The sequence below is a fragment of the Athene cunicularia genome (genome assembly GCF_003259725.1).
Source record: "Athene cunicularia isolate RWA chromosome 13 unlocalized genomic scaffold, athCun1 chr13_part1, whole genome shotgun sequence".
Taxonomy (NCBI): domain Eukaryota; kingdom Metazoa; phylum Chordata; class Aves; order Strigiformes; family Strigidae; genus Athene; species Athene cunicularia.
Window position 1 is genome coordinate 4,220,677 of NW_020799117.1, and position 22,335 is coordinate 4,243,011.

The 22,335-nt window shown below is 40.8% G+C and overlaps 1 protein-coding gene across 4 annotated transcripts in view; it reads right to left on the minus strand.

Annotated features, from left to right (window-relative positions):
* The window catches only part of TRPC7 (transient receptor potential cation channel subfamily C member 7), an 81,666-nt gene that overhangs the window by 45,861 nt on the left and 13,470 nt on the right, over positions 1-22,335 (minus strand). For all 4 annotated transcript variants that reach the window (XM_026858285.1, XM_026858284.1, XM_026858287.1 and 1 more), the window contains exon 3: positions 4,203-4,385. In XM_026858285.1, coding sequence (XP_026714086.1) covers positions 4,203-4,385 — 183 coding nt within the window. The remainder of the gene's footprint in view (positions 1-4,202; positions 4,386-22,335) is intronic.

Sequence of the window (22,335 nt, forward strand, 5' to 3'; positions counted from 1 at the left end):
GAAAAGGGGCGAGGTAACAGGGAACTCTAATGGGAAGCACAAAGGAAAAAGTGCAGAGAGAAACTATTTAGGGCGTGGACAAAAACCCGTTGTAGGTTCCAGCTGCAGGTTTACTGAATAGAGGATGTACGAAGGTTTTAGTCTCCTTTTTAACTCTGATGCGCATACAAGGTTTTCCCGCACCAACAGAACGTGATCAGTGAACAGGTCTGTGAACATTCAGCTCAAGGACAGGTTGACCAAGGACTTGAGGGTTTTTAAGCAGGGTTTTGCCCTTCAAAAAGATAGGCACAAGAAACACAGTGTTTTGGGCTAAAAGCTACCACAAGGCTAATGGCTGAGCTCCCTGCCGTGCAGGCACGATGTGCGCTCTACACGCAAGGGAGGTGAAGCCTCGGCTTCCAACCAAGTGCAACCTATTGGGGAACACACCTGCTGAATTCAAGATCAGGAAGACAGTGTGTTGGAACCAAAAGTAGGACTTAAAATTTAAACCGTATATGTAGCATCAATTGCATCCCTAAAATTTTCAGATGGGCACATAGGGGAAAAAAAGACAAAAGATGGCAAAGTCGATTTAAATCCATAATGCGCCATGAGATGACTCTCAGTTTCAAAGTTCTGCTCTCTCTGCCTCCTTCTGGCTTCTGTGGCCATTCTGAGAGGGGATGACAACTCCGTGAGGGCTGTGAGCTGGGCGGGAGGTGTCACAAGCTGGTAGACCAGCCACAACTGTTAAAAAAAAAATACGATTCTGGCTGTGGTGACTGCACTGTATGAGGGTGATGAAGTAACAAAGGAATTTGAAAGGACAAGGAAGACTTTATCAGTTTGTGCAAAAGCCTGATGAAGCTCTACAGATACAATAGCTCTCCTGCCTGAGGATGGGAGCCCTTGACATCTTTCCCAGACTCAGGAAATAAAAGTGTGATAAAATGCAGACTGCATCAGCAGCTGTAAAAGTAAAATAATGGGTATTAAAGAATAATTTTCAATATAAATTATTCTCTGCAAATTTTCATCGAAGAAAGCCTACTGTAGGCACTTAGAGTACTAATGTGGACATGTGAATTAAGAAGGTAATGGAAGAAATCGACTTTTTAAAACATCAAATATGTCTTATAATTTCAGATGTGGATGCAAATATTTAGTCTGGATACTAAATTAAATTAAAAAAAAACCAAAACATAACAACTAACACCTCTTATTTTATTTTCTCGGCCTTTTCTGAAGTCTCTAAAGTCATCTTGTCTAAGATTCTTCATGCTGTTCATGGGACAGAAGAAATATAAAGTATTTTAGGAGCTCTTTAAGTAAGAACATCTTTATTTCTCTGGCTTACCTAGAGCTTGTTGAGCTGAAGAATGCAAAACTGACCATCTGAATGCTGATGTTAATGACAGAGGCAGGGAGCAGGGGTGGCAGGCTAGTTGTAGCCCCCTCAGTATTCCTACCATGCCAACTAAACTTCCAGAACAACAACAAAAACCGGCAAACACAACTATTTCTGTGTCATTCCAGTCCCAGAGTGCAGTTAAAAAAAACTGGAACAGTCTCCATGTCCCTGGGACTGTGTCTGGGCGAGTTACAGGCACCCACGTCTCAGCACCCGGACTTGGCCTGGCCAGGCAGCACCAAGGGCTGTGGGTGGGAGGTCGCCGGGTGCGCCTCCCTCCATCTGCCTTTCACACTTGCAGGGCCACATGCAATCTCACACCTATGAGTCATTGCATTAGCTTTGAAAAAGGGACTTCGGATTTACAGAATCTGTCCCAGAATTGGTTTATTAAATATGCATAATAATTCACCCTCCGTCTCACCCCTCTCTATCACAGGATTTTCTTAAAATGAAAAGGGATTCCAAAGCACAGGTTTTGTATACAAAAGCCTAAATATTTCTCAGCTGGATAAAAAACTTGTACCTGAAATGTATTGCCTCTTAAAGAAATCATTACTCTGTTACCACAACATAATCTCTTTGTTCAGCAAGTGTGATAAATATCGGCCTATTATCATAAGTCACTGCCAATAACCAAAGCCATTTATCTGAATGTGTCTCTGCCTCCCACAAATGGAATTATCTCACTTTCGAGTTAGCAGTTAAATGCTCATCTTACACATAGACATATACTGCCTACTGAAAAAAAATATTCTGAAAAGTGCTAACCTGAGAGTCAACATGAGGTTGACAAATGTTCATGTTTATGTTCTGTAATTAGTTTAACAGTTATTATCGGTGAGCAACAAGTTACTGTGATCCAGAAAAGATGCTCAGCTTTCCTGGGCGTAGGCAGATATTTATACAGAAGATGATCAACTGTATATGACCCACCACAGATGCTTTCGGTCATTGTTCATGCAGTATGAAAAGGCACACATATATACAGTGTGAGAAATGGAGGAAATTTTCCTTTGACTGAACTAGGATGAATGTGCTCAAAGCACCACAATAACTAACAGCAATTTAGCTCCAGCTAATGGTCTTAGTAGCTAAAGGATGACACAAATATGTAGAAGACTAAACAAGCAAAATAGCACAGAAGACTTCCTACGCTGTAAAAGCTGGAGGTTTTGACCAACTTCATGATAATTCTCAGACCATAGGTCACTGGGGATGACCTTGATGAGGTGCTTTCAGGGTCTTTTAGATGAGTTCATTTTCTGAAGGAGCACCACGTTTGGCCTCCTATTATCAAAACAACATAACTAAACCTGACCCAGCTTGTTCAAAGGCATCTAAGAGTGAGCTGAGAGGTTATGCTCAGATTTGGTGATGGAACAATGCAGAGACACAACATCCTAGGAGGAAATATTTGGCTCCATGTTATGTGCTCCTGCATGAAAGCGATTAATTTCAAATAAGAGTTGTAAGATTCTGTTTAATTAATGGCTTTCATGACAGGAAAAGACCTTCCCTAGCCAGCACAGCAGCACAGTTAAGAGGCAAACTGAAGCAGGTGGTGGGTTTGGGAGGGGAAAGAGAGAGCAGATGTTAGCCTGAAAATTTGGAACACTCTTCAAGTCCTGTAGCAGGAGCCCAGTTTCCATCAATGCATATTGTAGGAGCAATTAATCGGGACCACCCAGGCCTAGGATTTGCCAGAATCAAATTTTCCATTCATGCAACATACTTCCGTGAAGCTGAATGTTTGTTTAAAGTTCTTCTAAAAGTCATTCAGTCTTCACGGTTTCTCCCTAAGAGATATATCTTCCCTCTGTTTTGTAGATTTGGGGAAATCTGAACTCTTAGAATATGGATCTGGAGCTTTAGGAGAGTGGAAGCTGGGAATCTATCACTGTTTAGCAATGTTTATCTACTTTCACATGCTTAAAAAAAAAAACCCAAAAAACAAACAACCCAAATTCCAAGTTAATCAGAAATTCTTTTTTGAGGTTTTGACTTAATTCTGAATTAAAATTGCAATATTTTTTTTTTTACATTTGAATTCCACTTTCCATCACACTGCAGTAGAGGGTCTTGATTATGATAAATTTGTTACTTTTTCTATATGTTCTTACATGACATTACAGAAAAGGTAACGGTTTTGATGGTTGCAAGTGGCTTTGGAGGCTAACTAACACGAGATGTAGGTCAGAGGTGGTCAGGGAGCATTAGAGAGCAGACAGGTGAGACAAGAGGCTTGGTCTGCTGACCTCACTCAGGCTGCAGCATCCAGCTGTTACCTCCGTCGAAGCAGGAAGATCTAGTGTGAAGCAAACACAGATGGTTTGGGAATGGGGAGGAGCTGGACTAAATTCTCTAATTTTATAATCTGTGGCCAAAGATGCCGCAGCATCTGCTGGGTTCATTCCCTACCTTCATGTAAATCTCAGACAAGGGAGGAAGACCCTCGGTTTGGTATGGTTACAACTTTTGGTCCCTGCTGAAGTCTTCAGAGATTCATAGTCATGACCTGCCCAAGAAGCACTGTGCACCACGATCAGGCCCTTGGGCAGTCTATACGTCCATCGCTATCACTTTAAATAAATGCCATAGCTGCTATAATATGCCCTTTGCAAATACCCTTCTCCATGTTACAATAGCTGAGAAAACGTAAATCAAACCATAAACGAATACATTTTTCGGGACAGTCATGGTCCCACTGAAATCTATCTTGCATTTATTATTTTTCAGGTGACATCAAGGAAACGTAATTTAGACATGAAGACGCATTCACCAGAGACCCAAAGAAATAACTTACCTTTTTGACCTCGTATTTAATAGCAAGTTTAATCCTGCTCAGACTCGGCCGGTGGTGCTCAGGGCACAAATGTATGTTCACATCCCCGTTCAGAATAGCCTCTACTTCTTCGGTGTCTCTGCACAGGTCCAGCACTCCCACGACAAAGTCCTTGCATTGCATAGAGAGCTTCCTGTAATCATTCTGGTGGAAAACAGGAAAAAACTCGTTATTTAATTGTGCACTTGAAAGCATGCCTCAAATGAGCAAACAAAAGCAAGAGAGAGAAATTGTGAGCAAGGTTACTTCTGCAAAACTACTGGTTGGAAGAGGAAGAAAGCACTTGATTTCACCCCAGATGTAGCATCTCTGGCTTTTCACAAATATACATGAACTCCTCCAGCCTTAATTAGCAACGCTTCTATCAGCAGCAGAGTTTACATTACAATACAGCATGCTTTACAGGACAACGAGTAAAGAATTTCTAGGGAAATTCTGATTTTAAGCAATCGCTTGATCTCTCTCCTCTGTGAGGCATATCTTCTACAAATGTGAAAAGATGGCCGAGCAAAAGTCCTGCTAATGGGTTAGAATTTACAGCAAATTTTACGGTTTAGATTATTTGGTAGTAATTCTTTCTTTAAGTAACTTTCAAGGAGTTTCAGCCTGGTACAACAAGCTGGAGCATCACATACACATGTGTTTAAATAAATTAATAGAGCTGTAGTACTACTTTCAAACGTATTACCTAACAATTGAGTTAAACAGTCTCGGAAGATCATCTAGAGGATCATTTTTGTCATAACACTTCTCCAGGAAACGGGACTTCAGAAACTCAACATGACTTCCTATGAAATAATTTCACCTTGCAAACCCAAATTACACTTACGGGAAAAGAGATAGTATGTAGCTGACTCGTTAGAGGGCTAGAAGAGCAATTTCAATGCCTTAAATTAAATTGTGATTGATTTTCACACGCTGACACTTAAAAGATGAAGAAAATGCCATCATCTGAGTAAATTAGAACACAATTAAGGCTATCATTAATATCCTGATAAAATGGTGATATTAAAGACGCAATGCAACAAACAAATAATAAGCATAAGACAAGCTCTTACTGACTTGAGAGATCTTTTCAAATTGGGTTTGATGAGTTAATTAAATTCAGCAGCTTATCTAATTAAGCCAGCAGCCAAAAAAAAAGAACATAGTTAAACCTGTCTTTGATGAAATGGTAAGAGTAACCTGGCTTTGTATTCCTATGTTTTCTAAATTATTCATTCTAACCATTACACATAGCACCATATTAGCTGTCCTGCTTAGGCAAAGATCTCAAAGCACTATGCAAACATTCATTAATTAGATAGAACAGCACGGTCTAAAATAGGATGTTAGGGATGGCTGAATTTCCTTGGACAATTTTCCCCCTTCAGAATGTGATGCTCTTGATAATGATTATTAAAAAAAAAAAAAAAAAAAAAAAAAGTTGGTTTAATGACTTTGTAATAGGTTTGAGGTTTCTTCTAATGTGTGTGTCTGTGTGTGTGTGTCCGTCCCAACTTTTCTTACTATCCTGCCCTGTATGCTGAAGGCTCTGAGGAGCTGTTTCACTCGGCACAGAAAAATTCAATAGTCTTAGGCAACCAGAAAATTCTTCAGGGCTGGAATTAAAGCATTCTTGCAGAAATGGGATGATGCCATTTCTGATGGGTGTTTAGGAGAAGAGGCGGAGGAGGAGAGATGGGGAATAGCCTGCGCGAGACCTTCTGCAAGGTGGAACTTACACATTTACATCCTCTTATCTGTCAAAAAGGTTGAAATCGGACTTCCCTTTTCCTCCTTGAGTGCTGTAATCAGACCACATGTTCTAATTGGGGTGTTCATAAATGGAGAGCAGCAAGAACTTCAAATCTTCATTAAAGGAAGACATAACAACAAGCAGCTGTGTATCTCTGGTAGGGCAGGTGCATGCCCCATTGCAGAAACTGGGGCATCAAGACGTCCATAGATGTGCTAATTTGGTGCATTAAGATTTAAGATTTCCTCAAGGTTCAGGCAGAAATTTATTCTACATTTGCATCTAAATCTATTATCTCAGTATTTTGGGGAGACAGGGTTTGTCGAGTGAATGTTATCAAATACGGGGTGAAGTAAGGCCTGAAATGTAAATGAAAGACAGATTGTACTTTACGGGTTCAAAGCTCCCCTCTCTAATCAATTCTGTGCTTCTCTAATCAATTCTGTGCTTTAATCTTCACCGTACAAAGATGAATTTCAATAAATAAAAAGCTTGTGCTTGTGTGTTCGTCGAGAGAATAGATGCCCAAACAAAAATGTCAGTCTGGAAGTAACTACAGGAATCGTGAAGGACAGCAAATACAGATAGATCTGAAAATAGATGTAGGCTGGGAATTAAATATCTAGCTGCCACAGGTAATGAAGACACATAATTAAAAAAAAAAAAAAAAAAAAAAAAAAAAAAAAACAGCAAGGGTAAGAACTCTGCTAAGCTTTAATACCATTCTCTACATACTGTTTGCAAAGTTCACAAGCCAATCTCTTAGCCAGCACATTTTAGGCAATTCTCATCACCATTCCACATCCTCCGAACAACTAGTCTGTATTAGCTCAGATTATTTTTCCTCTTCTGCTTTCTTTAAGGAACGCTGTTTAGTTAGCAGCTAGGAAAGTGCTTCTAAAGCAACTGTAAATGGCAGGCTCCCAGCTGGCAAACTCTATCAAGACCCAGCTTTATTCACATCCCCAAGCCTAATGTTTTACTGGTTCTGTACATTTGCAGAGATTATGAATGATTTTTTTCCTGTTCAAAATTATTTTCTCTAATTTTTAAGAAGACACAAACAGCAACACAACCCACCCAAGATACAGGCTATATAAAGAAAAATAATAAAATACAAAAATAATAAAATAAATTTAAAATTTTTTTTAAATTAAAATATTTTTCAAAATTAAATAAACTAAAATATAAAAAAATAAATTTTAAAATTTTTAAAATTTTTAAATTTTTTAATTTTAAAAATTAAAAAAAATAAAATTAAAAATAATTTTAAAAACTTAAAAAAAAAAAAAATCCCTTTCAGCTAATCTGCAGCCAGGCAGGAGAGCAGTTTACTGCTCTCAGGAGACTTTGCTCACGTGTTAAGACAAACCTCAATGATCACTGAACCTGCCGTGTCTTCTGATGATCCCTTTTACAAAAGCATTTGTCACCCGGCTTCTGTAATGCTCACGGTCAGCACAGAAAATCCCGTTCGGTCTGCGGGTGAGAACAGAACCACTCAGTGACTCTCCTCGCGTCAGTGCTTTTCCCTTTGCAAGCCCAGGTTACTGGCTGTATCCTTACTAGAAACTGAGATTAACTGGAGACTGACAGCCAAGCTTCTCCCAACGCTGCCTTGCGTAGCGTCGCTTGGATGACGCAAGCAGAAATTACCTATCCGCATATAAAGTACTGAATGGCGAGTCATGAAAAGCTCGCGGAAGCCAAGGAGGTTTCCAAGCTGTGGGCAAGTTGTGTTGGTGCGCGTGCCCGCGCTGGTTAAGCTGCCCTTATTTCAGCCCTTTGGAAGCCCGCGAGACCCTGCACAAAGGGGTGCTGTGACAGCGGGGGGACAGAAGGCTGCAGCCCCAGGGCAAGGGGTAGTGAAGGGTGGAAGAGTCAGGAGGAAGAGGGGAAGATGGAACCAGGATGCGTTTCCAGTTACTTTTTGTTGCACCGAGGTTTGTTGGAGATCAGAGCCCTGAGGACGCCCGGTGACTCTGCCAGGAGACAGAGCGACAGGCAGCCGCTGTGCCTTGGGGCGCAAAGGGCCAGTCCCCATTTCACAGCTGCCTCTGCCAGCCAGGGTTGACCCCCAAACCTGGCACTTCATGGCCCTCCCAGTCTAAACACATTTCGGGGGGGACCCGTCGTGGTTGCAAGCCTGGCCAGGAGGTGAGCTGCAAGTGGGCGTCCTCCCTCCCACCGCAACAACAAACTGACAGCTGGAGACACAAAATCCTGCTCGGTCCTCTCGGCAGCGTTGTGAAAACACACATCGGCAAAGACAATAACCCAAACCTTCCTACTCCTATTAGCTACCACACTGTAGAGGTCTGAGGATTATTGAGTTTCCTAAAACAGATGGATCTTTACAGGAAGGAAAACTGCAAATAACACATGAGGGAAACCGGGGCCTCATCCTGACAAGGTGAACGCTGTGAAGCTTCAGGGAGGAAGATGAAGGATACAACCAAGTGCACGAGACAGCCAGTCTCCTTCAAATAACACATGGAACAGTATTTCATTTCCTATAGAGACAGCGAGAGCAGAGAAGGATCAGGATAATGCTTGAGAATGTTACAATATAATTTTTTAAAAACTAGAACATAATAAAAGGATTCCAAATTAGTCATTTCCTGCTTCTTCTAACACTGTTGTGCATGTGGAGTTAAAAATGTCTAATTTAGCTGTTTTGAAAAGGCTGATGGTACTTGTCATTCACTGCAATGTCTCTGAGTACCCTATTATTATCTGTTGATTATGTTCTAAATGAACTCTGTCATGTCTCCACATCTGTTCAAAACCACCCAGATTTCTTCAGAAAAGAGATGTTTCAGGTTCAGCGGGATGCAGTCTGAGTAAAAAAGTTAAGTGAAATGAGAAAAAATAAGACCAGCAACCTATCTTGTTTAGTTAATGGAAAGAAAAAAAAAAAAAAAGAAAAAAAAAAAAAGCTATTTAAAAAGCAATCAGAGTCGAGGATTGAAAAGGAACCTCATCCCTGGGAGCCCACCTCTGAGCCGCCAGCACTGCAGGTGCAGCTTGGACAGCACATAGAGGTGTCCGGCCTCGATGCTGCAACTTATAGTGAGTGGGTCTGAGATTTGCTGAACCCCTCAGTGCAGATGAGCTTTCCCCAGAAGCTGGAGCGAGGCCAGTGGTTCAGAAACTCAGAGGATCCAACAATTTTATATGCAATTACAAACTACCTTCTCAGCCCCAGATTCAGGAACACACTTGGGTTTATCTTTAAGTCCTGCTGATGCTGATGAAACTCTTGCAAGCTTTGTTTCAGGGAAGCACTGAAGCAATCTTCTTTCAGGCTTCGGGAATTTTGAAGTGGGATGAGTTTGTCCGACAACCTGCGGGGGTTGGTTTTTTTTTTTTTTGTGGTAATCATTGTAGGTTAGTCACCGCACAGTTGTTACTGGAAATGGAGACCCACAGGGCAGTGCACGGCACACAAATACAGAACAACCTGTACCACTGCACCATTCATGAAAATCACTCCATATGTCACCATTTAGGACATTTAATTCAATTCACTCTAATAATTGCTTCCAAATAATATCCATAAAGAGCAGGACAGGAACCACAACCCATTAATAGATATTCTAAGCAGACATAATTCCAAGTTGCACAGTCTTCACTGATATCCTGTATACAACTAATTGTTCTGCTAGCCTATAATAAAACTTCAGGCTGAGACTTCTGATCATAGATGAGTTTCCCTTTGAATATATAGCCACGTATCTGGCTCATAACAATTTAATCCACAGACTTTTTTCTAGAAAAAAGTGCAACCTAATGCTTATAAATACACTTGCCCCCCCCCCAATAAAATGAGGGAAAGGGGAGCAAATGCAGGATAGCTATATATTAAAGCCATCAATTCTCAAGGGATCTGTCCATTGTATATTGTCTGTCTTATAAGCCTTCTCCACTGGAATTTCACAGAATCATCTTGGCTGGAAAAGACCTTGAAGATCATCCAGTCCAGCCATTAACCTAACATTGACAGTTCTCAACTTCCCCAGATCACTCAGCGCTGGCTCAGCCCGACTCTTCAACCCCTCAGCCCGACTCTTCAGCCCTGGGCAGCCCATTCCAACGCCCAACAACCCATTCTGCAAAGAAATGCTTCCTAATATCCAGTCTAAACCTTCCCTGGTGCAATTTGAGGCCATTCCCTCTTCTCCTATCACTTACTACTTGGTTAAAGAGAATTTGAGGGTTCCCACACAATCCAAGACTTCCAGACCTAACAGACATGAACGCCCACCACCTGTGACTGGGGGATCGCAGCACCAGAAAGCCCCCTCGCACTCTCAGTGTGTTCACAGATTAACTGCAGGGCACATACCCGCTGAACCCAACCCCTGTCTGTGAGCCACGCAGGAGCTGTGTACTCGGCAGTAAATCCGGCTCTTCTGGATAACATTACATATGCTGTGTAATTGAGAGCTGTAGGCACATTGCACAGAGCCTCTCTATGTTTCCTTGAAGCTCTTGGCTCTTTGTATTTAATACACATCATACGTACATACGCATATATCACGGGAAGAAATATTGCATTGCTTAGATTAACATTTTGAGAAGAAACATCAGAAAAAGGAAAAGGATTCTGTAATCATGAACAGAAAACTCCCTCAAATAAAAACACTTCTAGAAGGAAAACAAAGATGAGAGAAAAGAAGGGGAGAGAAAGCCAGTAATATTACATGCTAGATTTGAAACAAATTTTTAAAACAAACCATCATGTCAAATATCCAAAATGCTTATAAATATTTACCAATTAGACATCACATGAAACATGCACAAGCCAGTTTAGAAGCTGTTGGACAAATTTCCGTCTGGGTATTTACACTGCCTGTGACTGGCCATATGTTTAGGAATGAAGGCAGGCCTGTGGGAGAGAAGGCGACGAGAGGAGATGCTAAGAAAGGGCCCTGCACTGATTCTGCTCATGTAACCACGTTACGCTCTGAACTACGCTGAGCATCCCTTCCAAAGAGCCCCGTTGACTATGCACATAACTGCTGACACAGCCGAGTGCATTTCTATTGTTTCCAGACTAAACGCCTACATGCACAGACTATGCAAAGGCTGTACAGTTAATTTTCCAGAAATTACAACATCAAGTTGTTTTATGTTCTCGCTTCTTAAGTGGCAGCACATCACATCAATGATTTTTTTTTTTTTTTGAGCTTGGGGTGTACTGTGTCATATTCAGCGGGCATGTCTCTGAAAATAAAGCCAAGTGCTCATTTAAAAGATTTCACTACTCAGGTGCACATTGTTAAGTATGTCTGGAAGTAGCAACAGATGCCCCTGGTTCATTTTTTCCAATGATCCAGACCTTGACTTCTTCACCCCCAGTGAGCATAATATAATAAGCAATCTGTTCAAACACAAGAGTTTGACATTTCAAAAGTGTATCTCTGCTGCTTTCCAAGCAATTTGGACCTTTCTGAATGAAGCCAAGAGAAACACGGCAACTGTTTGCTCTCTGAAGAGTGCCAGGCTGCAGCAGAGGGGCAGCGCCGCCAGGCAAAGGGTGATATTAATCCCGTGTGGGAGCGTCAGGAGAACCGAATAGATGTGTCCAATAGAAGAGCCCAAGGACAAAACAGACAGTGCTCTCTGTTGGCATTACTTTTAGCCAAAGAAGCCCAGAAAACAACAGTCTGCTTTGACTGAGGACAAAAAAATTGTGTGGCTTCCAATGAGGCATGAAAATAACCTCCCTTGAATCGCTACAAGGATTTAAATGGCAGTTGCATTGACTGATTTACCATCAGAAATGTGTTTTGGTGGCTTTTTTCTCCTCAGTGGGTTAGGTTTTCTAGCTGCAATTCATCTGTTCACACGCACTGCAGAAGCTGATCTCGGAGACAGCATATCCCTTCAACACGGGGACAGGGCAGTAAGAAACCAATCAAACCTTTGGATTTCACCTTATACCTATTGACTGAGAGATATACCAGATCCTTGAAGCAGCTAGCCAAAACGGTGTTCATGGTTTCTGTGGTGGAGTTAGAAATTCTCTTAGAATTTGTTACTGTGCTTTTACAGCATCCTTCACGGTCCAGGCATATGTGTAACCTTCAACAATAACCTTCCAAGAGCTTTAAAGTGGGAACTGACAAAACCAACAGAAGGGATAGGTTTGCACCTCCCCATTTTGTTTCTACTCTTACGCTCTAGCTGTTATGTATCTACCAACTCTACTGATAATTGTTTCTGGGAATTTGTTTGGCTTTGTGATAAACACAGCTTCTGTGGGACCAAAACCAATGAATAAATTTTGCAAGCACATTCCATCGATTAAAAAAAAAATAAAATAAAATAAATTGGAAAACACAAAATACTTCACTTTGATATCCCCTTGAAACAATTCTTTAAAATGTATTTGTTTCTTTTTTAAATCTAAAATTAGTGGATGGATTACTTGGGGAAACAAAACCAGGAATCTATTCACATAATCCTAGACGAAAGCTAAGGGCCGAGATTGAACACAGCTCCTGACTCTTTAGCCAAAGTTTTAGAGTCCTTAGCATAAGAAATTTCAGGATCTGTCCACTCTCAACTTTTATTACTTATATTGTACTTTTTCCTATTTGAGACTTAAAATAAGTTTCCTGTACGTGTGAACTCTCTCTACACCGAAATTAGTGGATCACTTGACTTAAAGTTCTCACCCTGAATAGAGTACATAGAGTACAGTCTTTTTTTCTTTTTTTTTTTTTTTAATATGTGTTTAAGAAGTTGCTATAAGAACACCTCCATCTTCCACAATGTCACCTTCTTCCTGACAAGTACCATTACTGAGTATCTCTGTAGCACGCACGTGCGCAGAAACATCAGTGCTATTCAGTGGAGAGCTAACACCCTATTCCAAGTCTCTGAAGATATCTAAATATACTTAGAACAGAAATTATGTCGGTTGACAATAATTTTTTTTTTTTAAATTAGAGTATTTAAAATCTCAGGGTTAGCATAGCAGCTTTTCAACATAAGATGGCATTTGATGTTTGATGTGCTTCTCTTTCATATCATCTCAGCTGGTTTTCAAACCCGTGTCACAAATAAGCCGCATGCTTTTCATTCCTCAGCTAATTAAAAGGTGGGGTGTTTTTGTTTTGTTTTTTTTTTTTACCTTCTTGCAGATTTTCCCAAGCTCATTTGAATTTTTATGCTGAAATACCTGCTTTTGGAAGATAAAATATCAAGTCCCTGGATGTCAGATAAAGGGGACAGGCTCTACAGATGTATTAACCAAATGCTTTGGCAGGCAAAATGCACACTTCCAGTGAAGGAGAGGGTCTGTCTCCCTGTGTTCTGTCAACAGCTTCTCTTTTCTAAACACTAACTACCCATTTCAAAAGAATACTCTGCTAGTTCTCTTGGTGAAGAAGAATTTAGGATCTGCTAATGTCGGCAGCAAAATCAAGCTCATGACGATGCAGTGCAAGCCTCCAAATCCCTCTCTATTATTTTCAAATATTTGCTTGCTCCTTGTGGAGGTACAGAGCATTGACAAACAGCTTTTCTTCCTTTCAAAAATGCAAACACCTCTTGCGATAACATTTAACTCCACCTTACTTTTATTGTCATGCAGAAAAAAAATTCCTTTTGTAGCCCTAGATGCATTTCACAAGGGCAAGAGGCCAATGCAGTGTTGGGGTTCCCTGCTTCTTCTTGCCACCTATTCTGTTTTCAACAGAGCACTCACACACGAGATGATGGGCAGCAAATCCGCAGCTCTGATGTGATCGACGTATCAAAGCATCGAAGTTACCTCTGGGCCGGGCTCCTCATTTCACATGCCATCCATATTTTTTCTCTCTGGCATTTTCCCATGTTTATGACACTCCTGACCCATCTGTTACAAGCTCCACCGGGGAAGATCCACATTTCCTATACAATGTGAGACTGAACAGATAGTTTCCTTGTGCTAAACGCATTAGCCACTCTCCTTCAATTGTGTGGCTCTTTTCAGCTCAGCTGCTCGAAACCCTCACATTTCCTGAAAACCAGATGGGGAAAAATGGGGAGAAAATAATGGATTTAAATTTAAAGCAATTGTTTGCTTAACACAGCTATGTTTATCCTCTAAGCTGAGCTAAATTTGGCACTCTGAGCTTGCTTAAGGAACACATTTATAAGCTCAAAGTTGCCATGAGTCCCATCTCTCCTGGAAATTTTGGCTACAAACTACACCTGCAGATCAGGAGAATGACTCCTTCCAAATCCAGCCTGCAATTGAATGCCGGCTCAATTGAGAGCCATATGCAGCTTATATCGATAACGAAAATAACCATATGCCTTCCAGATCTCAGACAGCCGACTACCACAGTTCCCGATGTCCAGCAGCAAGAGCTCCTTGGAAAACTAGTCACTAGCATCAGAGTGGATGAAATTCTGGTCCCCGCAGCACCTAAGCAGCAACTGCGCACTTCGGAAAAATACAATCCCAGCTGCAGAGTCCTGGCACGGAGCACTCTTGGCCATATGGACATCGTCCTCTCTCTAAGAAGAGCAGACTTAGAAGTGATGTTGCAGCACTTTCTTAAGCAGAAATATGAATATAAGAAGTGTATAATTACATTTTTCCATCCAAACCCTGGGGCTTGGATAGTGACAATGAAATAACACACAGTCCAGGAATTTGCCACTTTTGATCACGTAAATGCCAAAACCCCACAGACACTAAAGTACCTAGCGCCGTTTTGTGGCAATGTAAAATTGTTTGTATACCGTTCCTGTTTACCCACAATCCAGTGGATATTCTGCCTAGATGCAGTGAGGACGAGTTCATTATAATTATCTACAATAACAACAATTAACAACACAATGAGGGATAAAGTAAATCACTTCCATCAGCATCCTCTTTAATGTTGGACTTGAGATCCTCAGAATGTGTTACTTCATTTACACTCATTAATACGATATTAATTCCCTACGGTGCCTTGGATAAACGTACCTGACTCCATTCTCCCATCTGCTGATCTAGTATTATTATTCTATTCAGAGCAATAGTCTTAATTATGCTCATTTGTAGTTCCAGTAGATATCCTTGCCCAACATGAATAATGAGCAGCAGTCTTTGGAAACCAGTCATCTTGCTCATAATAAACTGCTCAGCCTCTAACTATTCCCTAAAACCCAGTACTGGTATTAGCTGAATGCTTGGGCATTTGGCGTTACTAATTAAACACAAAGCGTACCAATATTGTATTGGAGTGATATTGCAATAGGGAGAACATCACTTTCTGTCTGTTTTCTTCACCAGTAGTTCGATTTCATCTTTCTGAAAAAGCTTTTCATCTTTGGCGCCCTAGAGTTTACCCTCTCTTGGTACCATTTATTGCCGAGGGGAAGAGGAAGGGTGATTTTATTAGTCTGCAATTTTTTTTATCAGTAAGTGCTCTGAAAAAAACTCTCCAAGGTGCGTGGTGAGTGTGCTAGGAAGGGCAAGCTCAAAGTCACACAACTTTGTATTCTCCAGAGAGGATCCAGTGACTGGGATGGAAAGGGCCAACACGTCTTTCCTCTCAGACCATCTGGCTGCAGGTGGCAGGAGCCCACTCCGCGCTCCCATCGCGTAGGTGCACCAGTTCTGAATACCAGGATTCATTTTGTCTTGCACACTCAGCGGGTAAGAAAGGAAAACACTCTGTCACTGTTAACTAAACACAGGCAAGTGGCCAAATCATTCCCCCTATTTATCACAGTGCTACTAGCAGCTGGCAGCAAACCTGGCAGAGAATCACGAGCTGCTCCTCTCCGGAGCGGCAGCAAGGGCCGTGGCTGAGCGCAGTCCCGGGCTGTTAAGCTCTGCCCCTGCAGCCTCCATCTGCCTGCGCGGCCAGAAAGTCCCCTGGCACCGTGGCATGGAGGAGTTGGTCTCCTCTTTATTGCTTGGGAATTGGAGAAACAAAGATAAATTTCTGTGGGATAGCGCAGGTCGTTGGGAAAGGTGGTGGTAGAGCATAAACCCCACCTACCCATACAGCTGCTGCTTGATTAGTTTGCTGTGATGGGTCTCTTAATCCAAGATGAGATCCGTTATTCCTCATTTGTATAAAGAGAGGAATCCATGAGCAGTGGTCCCCCTCGGATCAGACCCGCCCGTTAGTCCACCAGCTTCACTGTCCTCATTTATTCCAAAGGGTGAGGATGAAACCATGGCTTCATCAAAACCGAAGATGATAGGATGGACAAATAAACCATGATTTTGCCAACGACTGGGGCTTTTCTCCCATGTTAAAGCTGTTATAAGATACAAAATGTGAAACTGATAACATCATGGTAAGCCGAATTTTTTTAATATTTAATTAAATTTTGAAAGTGTTACAAAACTATTTGTTGCCTGTCGGCTGGGTTTGTGACAGTCATTATATCTGTTAGAGTCATCCTGAGCATCTGTTCTCAAAAAGCTGTCCAAGAGTAGTGCTTGCATACAAAAGACTCACAATGCAGCAAATCATCTTCATTCCTAAAATCAAAGTCATCTTTACCACCAATTAATTTTCTTAACCCCTTGTCTCCGAGAAGCAGAAACAGGGTGAGGGACAAGTATCACAGCATCACATGTGCTACAAAACCTCACAAAAGCCAGTTAAATGCCAATTAAATCTTCACATCAGCTACCTATTGTCCTTTACTCAGCTATATGTGTGTACATGACTCCACAGCATGCATGGGCACTGTATTAATTTAACCTTATTTCACAGTAACTTAACTTAATAGAACTCTGTATTTAACCTTGCCTTCACACAAATCCCCTCCACGCGCACCAAATTATCTCAAAATGTCAGTTGTTTTTTTTCCTTTCTATTTAGTCAAAACACTTTACATTCCTGATTAACATGTTACAAGCTTTATGATGCTTCACCTTGACGACAAAATATTCAGCGATTGACTGTGTTAGAGGGAAATCACTCTAACCCTGTATTCGCTATCAAAAGTTCAGGTTCAGGAAGGATGAAAAGGAGATCTCTCAACTCTAAAACCATTTCTTTGGAATATATTCAATATGCTCCGAGTTACGCAAGATGGCAAACACACAGATATATTTACTGAAAATCATGGCTCAGTAAAATTAGTTGCTACTAAGCCTTGGAAGAATGATTTATAAAAGTCACCTTACATAACAAAAATTAATTTCTAAATTCCTCATCATACCCAGGGTTCAAGAGCTACATGGAAAACCTGGACTCAATATAATCACTACAGCAGGAAGAAGAAGAAGAAAATTCATTTATGCAGAGAGAAAGAACACTGACAGCCTCGGTGCTTCAGATTCAGGAATTTAATGTCAGACATTTCTGGCAGGGGAGGAATAAACACATTAATGTTGCAGGGTTTTCCCCTTTTTCGCTCCAGATTCCTGCCGGGGTTATGTATGTGTAAGGGAGTTAACTCTGCTCACCCCTCTTATAATCTCCTGCCCTTCAGGTCCGTTGATAGGGATTTTTCAACTTGACCGAAATGCACTCGCGATGGAGGATGGACTGCTTGGTCGTAAGGGAACACTGAAATCCCAGGAGCAAAATAACCTTAAAGCAACTGAAATACGCTCAGTTCCAACTGGCTCCAGATTTTGCACTTAATGCTCTACCTGGTAAAACGTCACATTGTTTGGCTTAAAGCTTATCTACAAGAAAACGCTTCTGTAATGCTTGATAGTGGCGATGTGAATTGTTTCCATTTCTCTCCCCTTCCATCCCAGCCTGTGAATCCATCTGTTGTCTCCCATTAATGATTATAAGGGGATTCCTTTTTATTTCATATTTTTACCACCATGTTTGTTGCTCACCTAAACTGAAACCCTGCTCTAGTATTGGGGCTGTTATGTGCAATCAAACTGGAAACAATAAGCTGTAAATCCTGCAGTTGCAATGCGGCTCATCCTTAACTGAGTAGGATTAGAAATTACTTCCCAAGGAGCTGTAAAGGGTAATAAACATCGCACTGATGGTGCGCAAATTGGCACTGCCAAAAGTCTCACTTGCAGTAGCATCACAGGAAACAAAAGTATCCCAGCTGTACTTACTCTCTGGGAGATTCAAATATTTCCAGGGTTGCTTCTGTCTCATCATCTCCAAATGCCAAAATTTTCCTCCAAACAACTTTCTGAGGGGACCAACACTCTTGAGACATTAATTAAAATGTTAAATATCCTTACACTGACTCATTGTCTCTGATTTGATGTATTGAAAGGATCTTTTTTTCCCCCTGCACTCTTTGAAAACAGAGATACGGTCTTGTTCCTTGGGGAAAATAAAGAGAATTTTCCTGCAGAAAGTATTTTGTCAACTTTTAAATAGTTGTGGTTTTTTTTCTTTTTTTTTTTTTTAAAGTTACCAAAAAACCCAAGTTACCTGGGAGATTTTAACAACAATGTCACTCAATCATCTATAAAGTAGGTTAAATGACCTTGTAGGCAGTGACCAGGATCCAATTTCATGTGACTGCTCAGCGGCTAGCACTGTCGCTAGAGTTACAACTTTCATGAATAATGGTCTTATTTTTTCCAGGTGCAGGTGTGGGTTGTAGATGGCTGAGTTATACCCTTCACTATGAATCATAACATCTACTACTCTGCTCTGCTGTGAATAGACAGACAGATGCTAACATACCTTCACATTCGCAGATACAAATGTTGGGTTTGGGTTTTTTTTTTTCAAGACAGCTCCAGGCATCACAGCTTTGGCATCGGTTCTAAACCACTCTGAAAAAGCTTTGGAGATTTTCTTCTCATGCAACATTTTAAAACCATTTTGCTTGGGCAATGTGCCAGGCAGAAAATTATTTAATCACAGAACAGGCATAGAAAGAGCACTTACAATAACAGCTCTCAAAATATAGAGGATATTTCTTAATTTATAAATATTTAAAGAGAACAATACAAGAGACACAAATTTGGTGGTTTTTTTAAGGTCAGTAGGGTTTTCTACATTCATTTTCCACAGTCTCTGCTATTCATCCATGCAAAATATATCTGCAATTAATTAATTTATCTCTCAGGACAAACTCAACGTAGCATCTATTATTAGTGGATTTGTCTCTGAAAAAGAACAGCAGAGAGAATGGGTTCCTCATGTACAGAGCGAGTCCCACTCAGTGATCCAAACACAAATTTCACTACAAGGCTTAAATATATTCTCCCTCTCCCAGGCTGTTTCCATTATCATTTTTAATTTCCTCTCTTATTTTAATACCTAATTTGTTCCAACAATAAGTTAAAATTTCAATAATAGGAAATTTGTTTTCCTGCTTTACTGGGACTTGATTCTTTCCTGCATTATGAGTTGGGTAATTGCTTGTAACTGCTTATGAATTTGCTTTGCACAAGTGAAAATTGAAAAAAAAAAAAAAAGAATCATAGCTTCTAAACACACAGGTTTACAAGGCAGTAGAGAAAATTGACTTTTAGGTGAGAGAGGAAAAGAAAGAACAAACAGTTCTTTTTGAAGGGTAAAAACCACCAAACCACATCCCTGACCCCACCTCTAAGAAAAAAAAAAAAAAAAAAATTCTCGTTAAAGACTGACCTGGAAAAGTTCATAGCCAAAAAACTTGAAGAAAAGGTTATAGGTTACGGGCATGTCTTGAGAAATCTCAGTTTTCATCATTTCTACAGAAGTGCACAACACCTTTGACTGCACACTAGCAGTGTACATGCATTTAGCAATGTATACATTTTTGTTCTTAGATATTATGACTGTTTAGGTAAAAAAAAATTAAAATAAAATCAAAAAGTGTCACCCTTTTGACTCTGAATATCAAGAGGGTTTCAACGGCAGCAGGGATCTCCCTTAGAGAAGCCGAGGGTAGTGAAGGAGAATAGAGCCACAAGGAGAAGCCAGAGAACAAGTTAGTTTGCACATAAACTGCAACAAAAATAATCTGAAAGGGATGTCCTGGCCCAGTCACAAAGTCCAGCGCCATCAGGTCTTAACGTGGGATAAAGCCAAATACCCTAGGGCCTGCTCTCTCCTTCAGAAATTCAGCAGTGAGAGTCAGAAGGGGGAGCAGAGGGAAGGGCTGTAATGGGAAGTGAGGGTTTTCACTCCCAGGCAGCTGCTTTTTGGAGCTGTTGTCAGAAAACTCCCAGGAGGAGAAATAGCCATTACTTCACAGCTGTGTACAGGCCCTGGTGTGAGAGACAAGCGCTTGGGAATGGCAACCCTTCATGTGCTCGGAAGTGTTTGTAATGGTGATGCTTAATTTTCAAACCAGGAACTAGATAAGACTGATGATACTTGTGCAGGAGAAAAATAAAACAGTGGTAAAAGGAAGAGAATATATTCTCCCTACCAGGCCAGATTTCTTAAGTTCCCTTCTGTCTTTTCTTCCAAACACACAGCAAAGTGAAACAGCAGGGGGAAAAAATAAGTTACACAAGTAAAAAGACATCTCTTTATAAAATGCAAGTCTTGCCTGGAAGAAACAAACAAACAAACAAACAAACAAAAAGAACAGAAATTCTGGAAAATTAAATGAAAGTCTAAAGAAAGGCCAGATAAAACCACTAAAGCCTCAAAGAGCATCTTGCTGAAATAATAAATGAGTCACAAAAGGTCTTCCCAAACATATCAGAAGCAAGATGTCAGCTAGAGAGTAGCTTGAGGTGAGAGATTAGGAAGGGATAAAAGGATCACTCAAGGAAGAATGGGTCAGAGCGGAAAAGTGAAGCGATTGATTTACAAGAGTGTTCATGAGGATAATTAGGAAGGCTCCCATGACAATCTCTTTTTTTAAAGGGAGAAGAATTTCAGCAGCTATCTCCAATCAGTCAGTCCTGAGAGTAAACAAGCCCAAGGGTTTGTTCAGTTCGGGGAGGAAACAGTTTCTCAGTGCAATCTTACTGGTTACAGCCTGATGGTTTTCAAGATTTTTCCCACCCCTATGCTATCCTCCATTCTCACAAAATATTTCCCCTTCCTACTACTTTGCTTCCCAATGTTTTCTGCCCTTTCTTTTTCGTCACTCATCTCAAAAAGCAATAGTCTGATAATGATTTTTTTTAACTCCACGCAGCATATATTTTTCATGCTAAAATGTTTTCCCGTCGGGGCCACAGAATTTGACTTTTGTAGGCAGCTCTTCTTTCCAAGTTTCCTTAGGCCTTCACATAATTTTTATACCTTGTTTCTTTTTTATATTTATTACCATCCCCTCTTACTTTCTTACAAATTTTAAGATTACCCCCTCTATTTTGTATTTGAAGATTCTGACTTCTTCCATTGAGTCAAATTTCGCTGAGTTAAGCAATCAATATGGGGAAAGGAAGCTGTTTACCACCTCCGATATATTTATCCTCAGCAATGCCCATGATTTGCAGATAGCCTGAGAAATTAAAAGGTTAGGAGGTCCTCTTCAGTGTGAGAGCCACAAACCCTAAAAAGCTGCAGCTGCTCAGCAAGATATAATCAGGTACGTCAGTGCCTTGCTTTGCAACAGCAGCAGTGTCATCCTCAAAGTGCAGGATCTGGTGCTAATTTCTCATTTGTAAAGATAAAGCCAGATAACGCTGAGAAAATTTCCAAGGTCATTTCTCTTAAGAGGGTTTTAGGCCAAGCGCATCCTGCGAAGTTAACAATTTCTATTTAGGTAGGAAAAAGGTGGGTTGACTTACTGGAGCAAGAGCTGCGCTGCAGGAACGCCAGATCATCCCTAACAGAGCCAAGTCGCCGTGGCTGTTTTGCCAGTCTTTTAACATCATGAGAATTGAGAAATCTGAGCCTCAGCTGTTTTACATTACCGCAGCCCCAATGAAACAACAAGCAGTTCCTAGCAGGCACATCTCTCTGGGCACCTACACACTTGACTTGCTGCCACACAAGCCCTCGCTCCCCACAAAGAGCACAGCAGCCAGCTGAGCCCGGGCGTGATGCTCACCTGCAGGCAAGAGCAGGCTCACAGCTAGGGTCTGCTTTTGCATCCCGATTTTTTTTTTTTTTAATTTATTTATTTTTTTTAGAGAAATGGCAACAGTTAAAAGTTACAGCAAGAGACATATAATTTAGAAACAAAACGTGTTATGCTGTAGTAAATGAACTGACGATGTTGGTAGGACAGGTAATGAACTGCTGATGGTGGTAGGAGAGGTAAACAAAGACCATATGTCTTCCAGATGGTAGTTTTGATCATACCTTCAGTAACATTTTAATCAACAGGAGCAGAGATGTTATTTACCACTTCTGGTTGGTGAGATCTTTTCATAAGCTCCTTTGCCATTCTATAATTTAATTTGTCTGGGTTGCTAAAGGGAATGAATCGGTGGATTGTCTTCATCACAAAGACCTTTCCTGACGTACACAAGCATGCAGTCTAATTTGAGAGCGTGCAAGGCTGTAA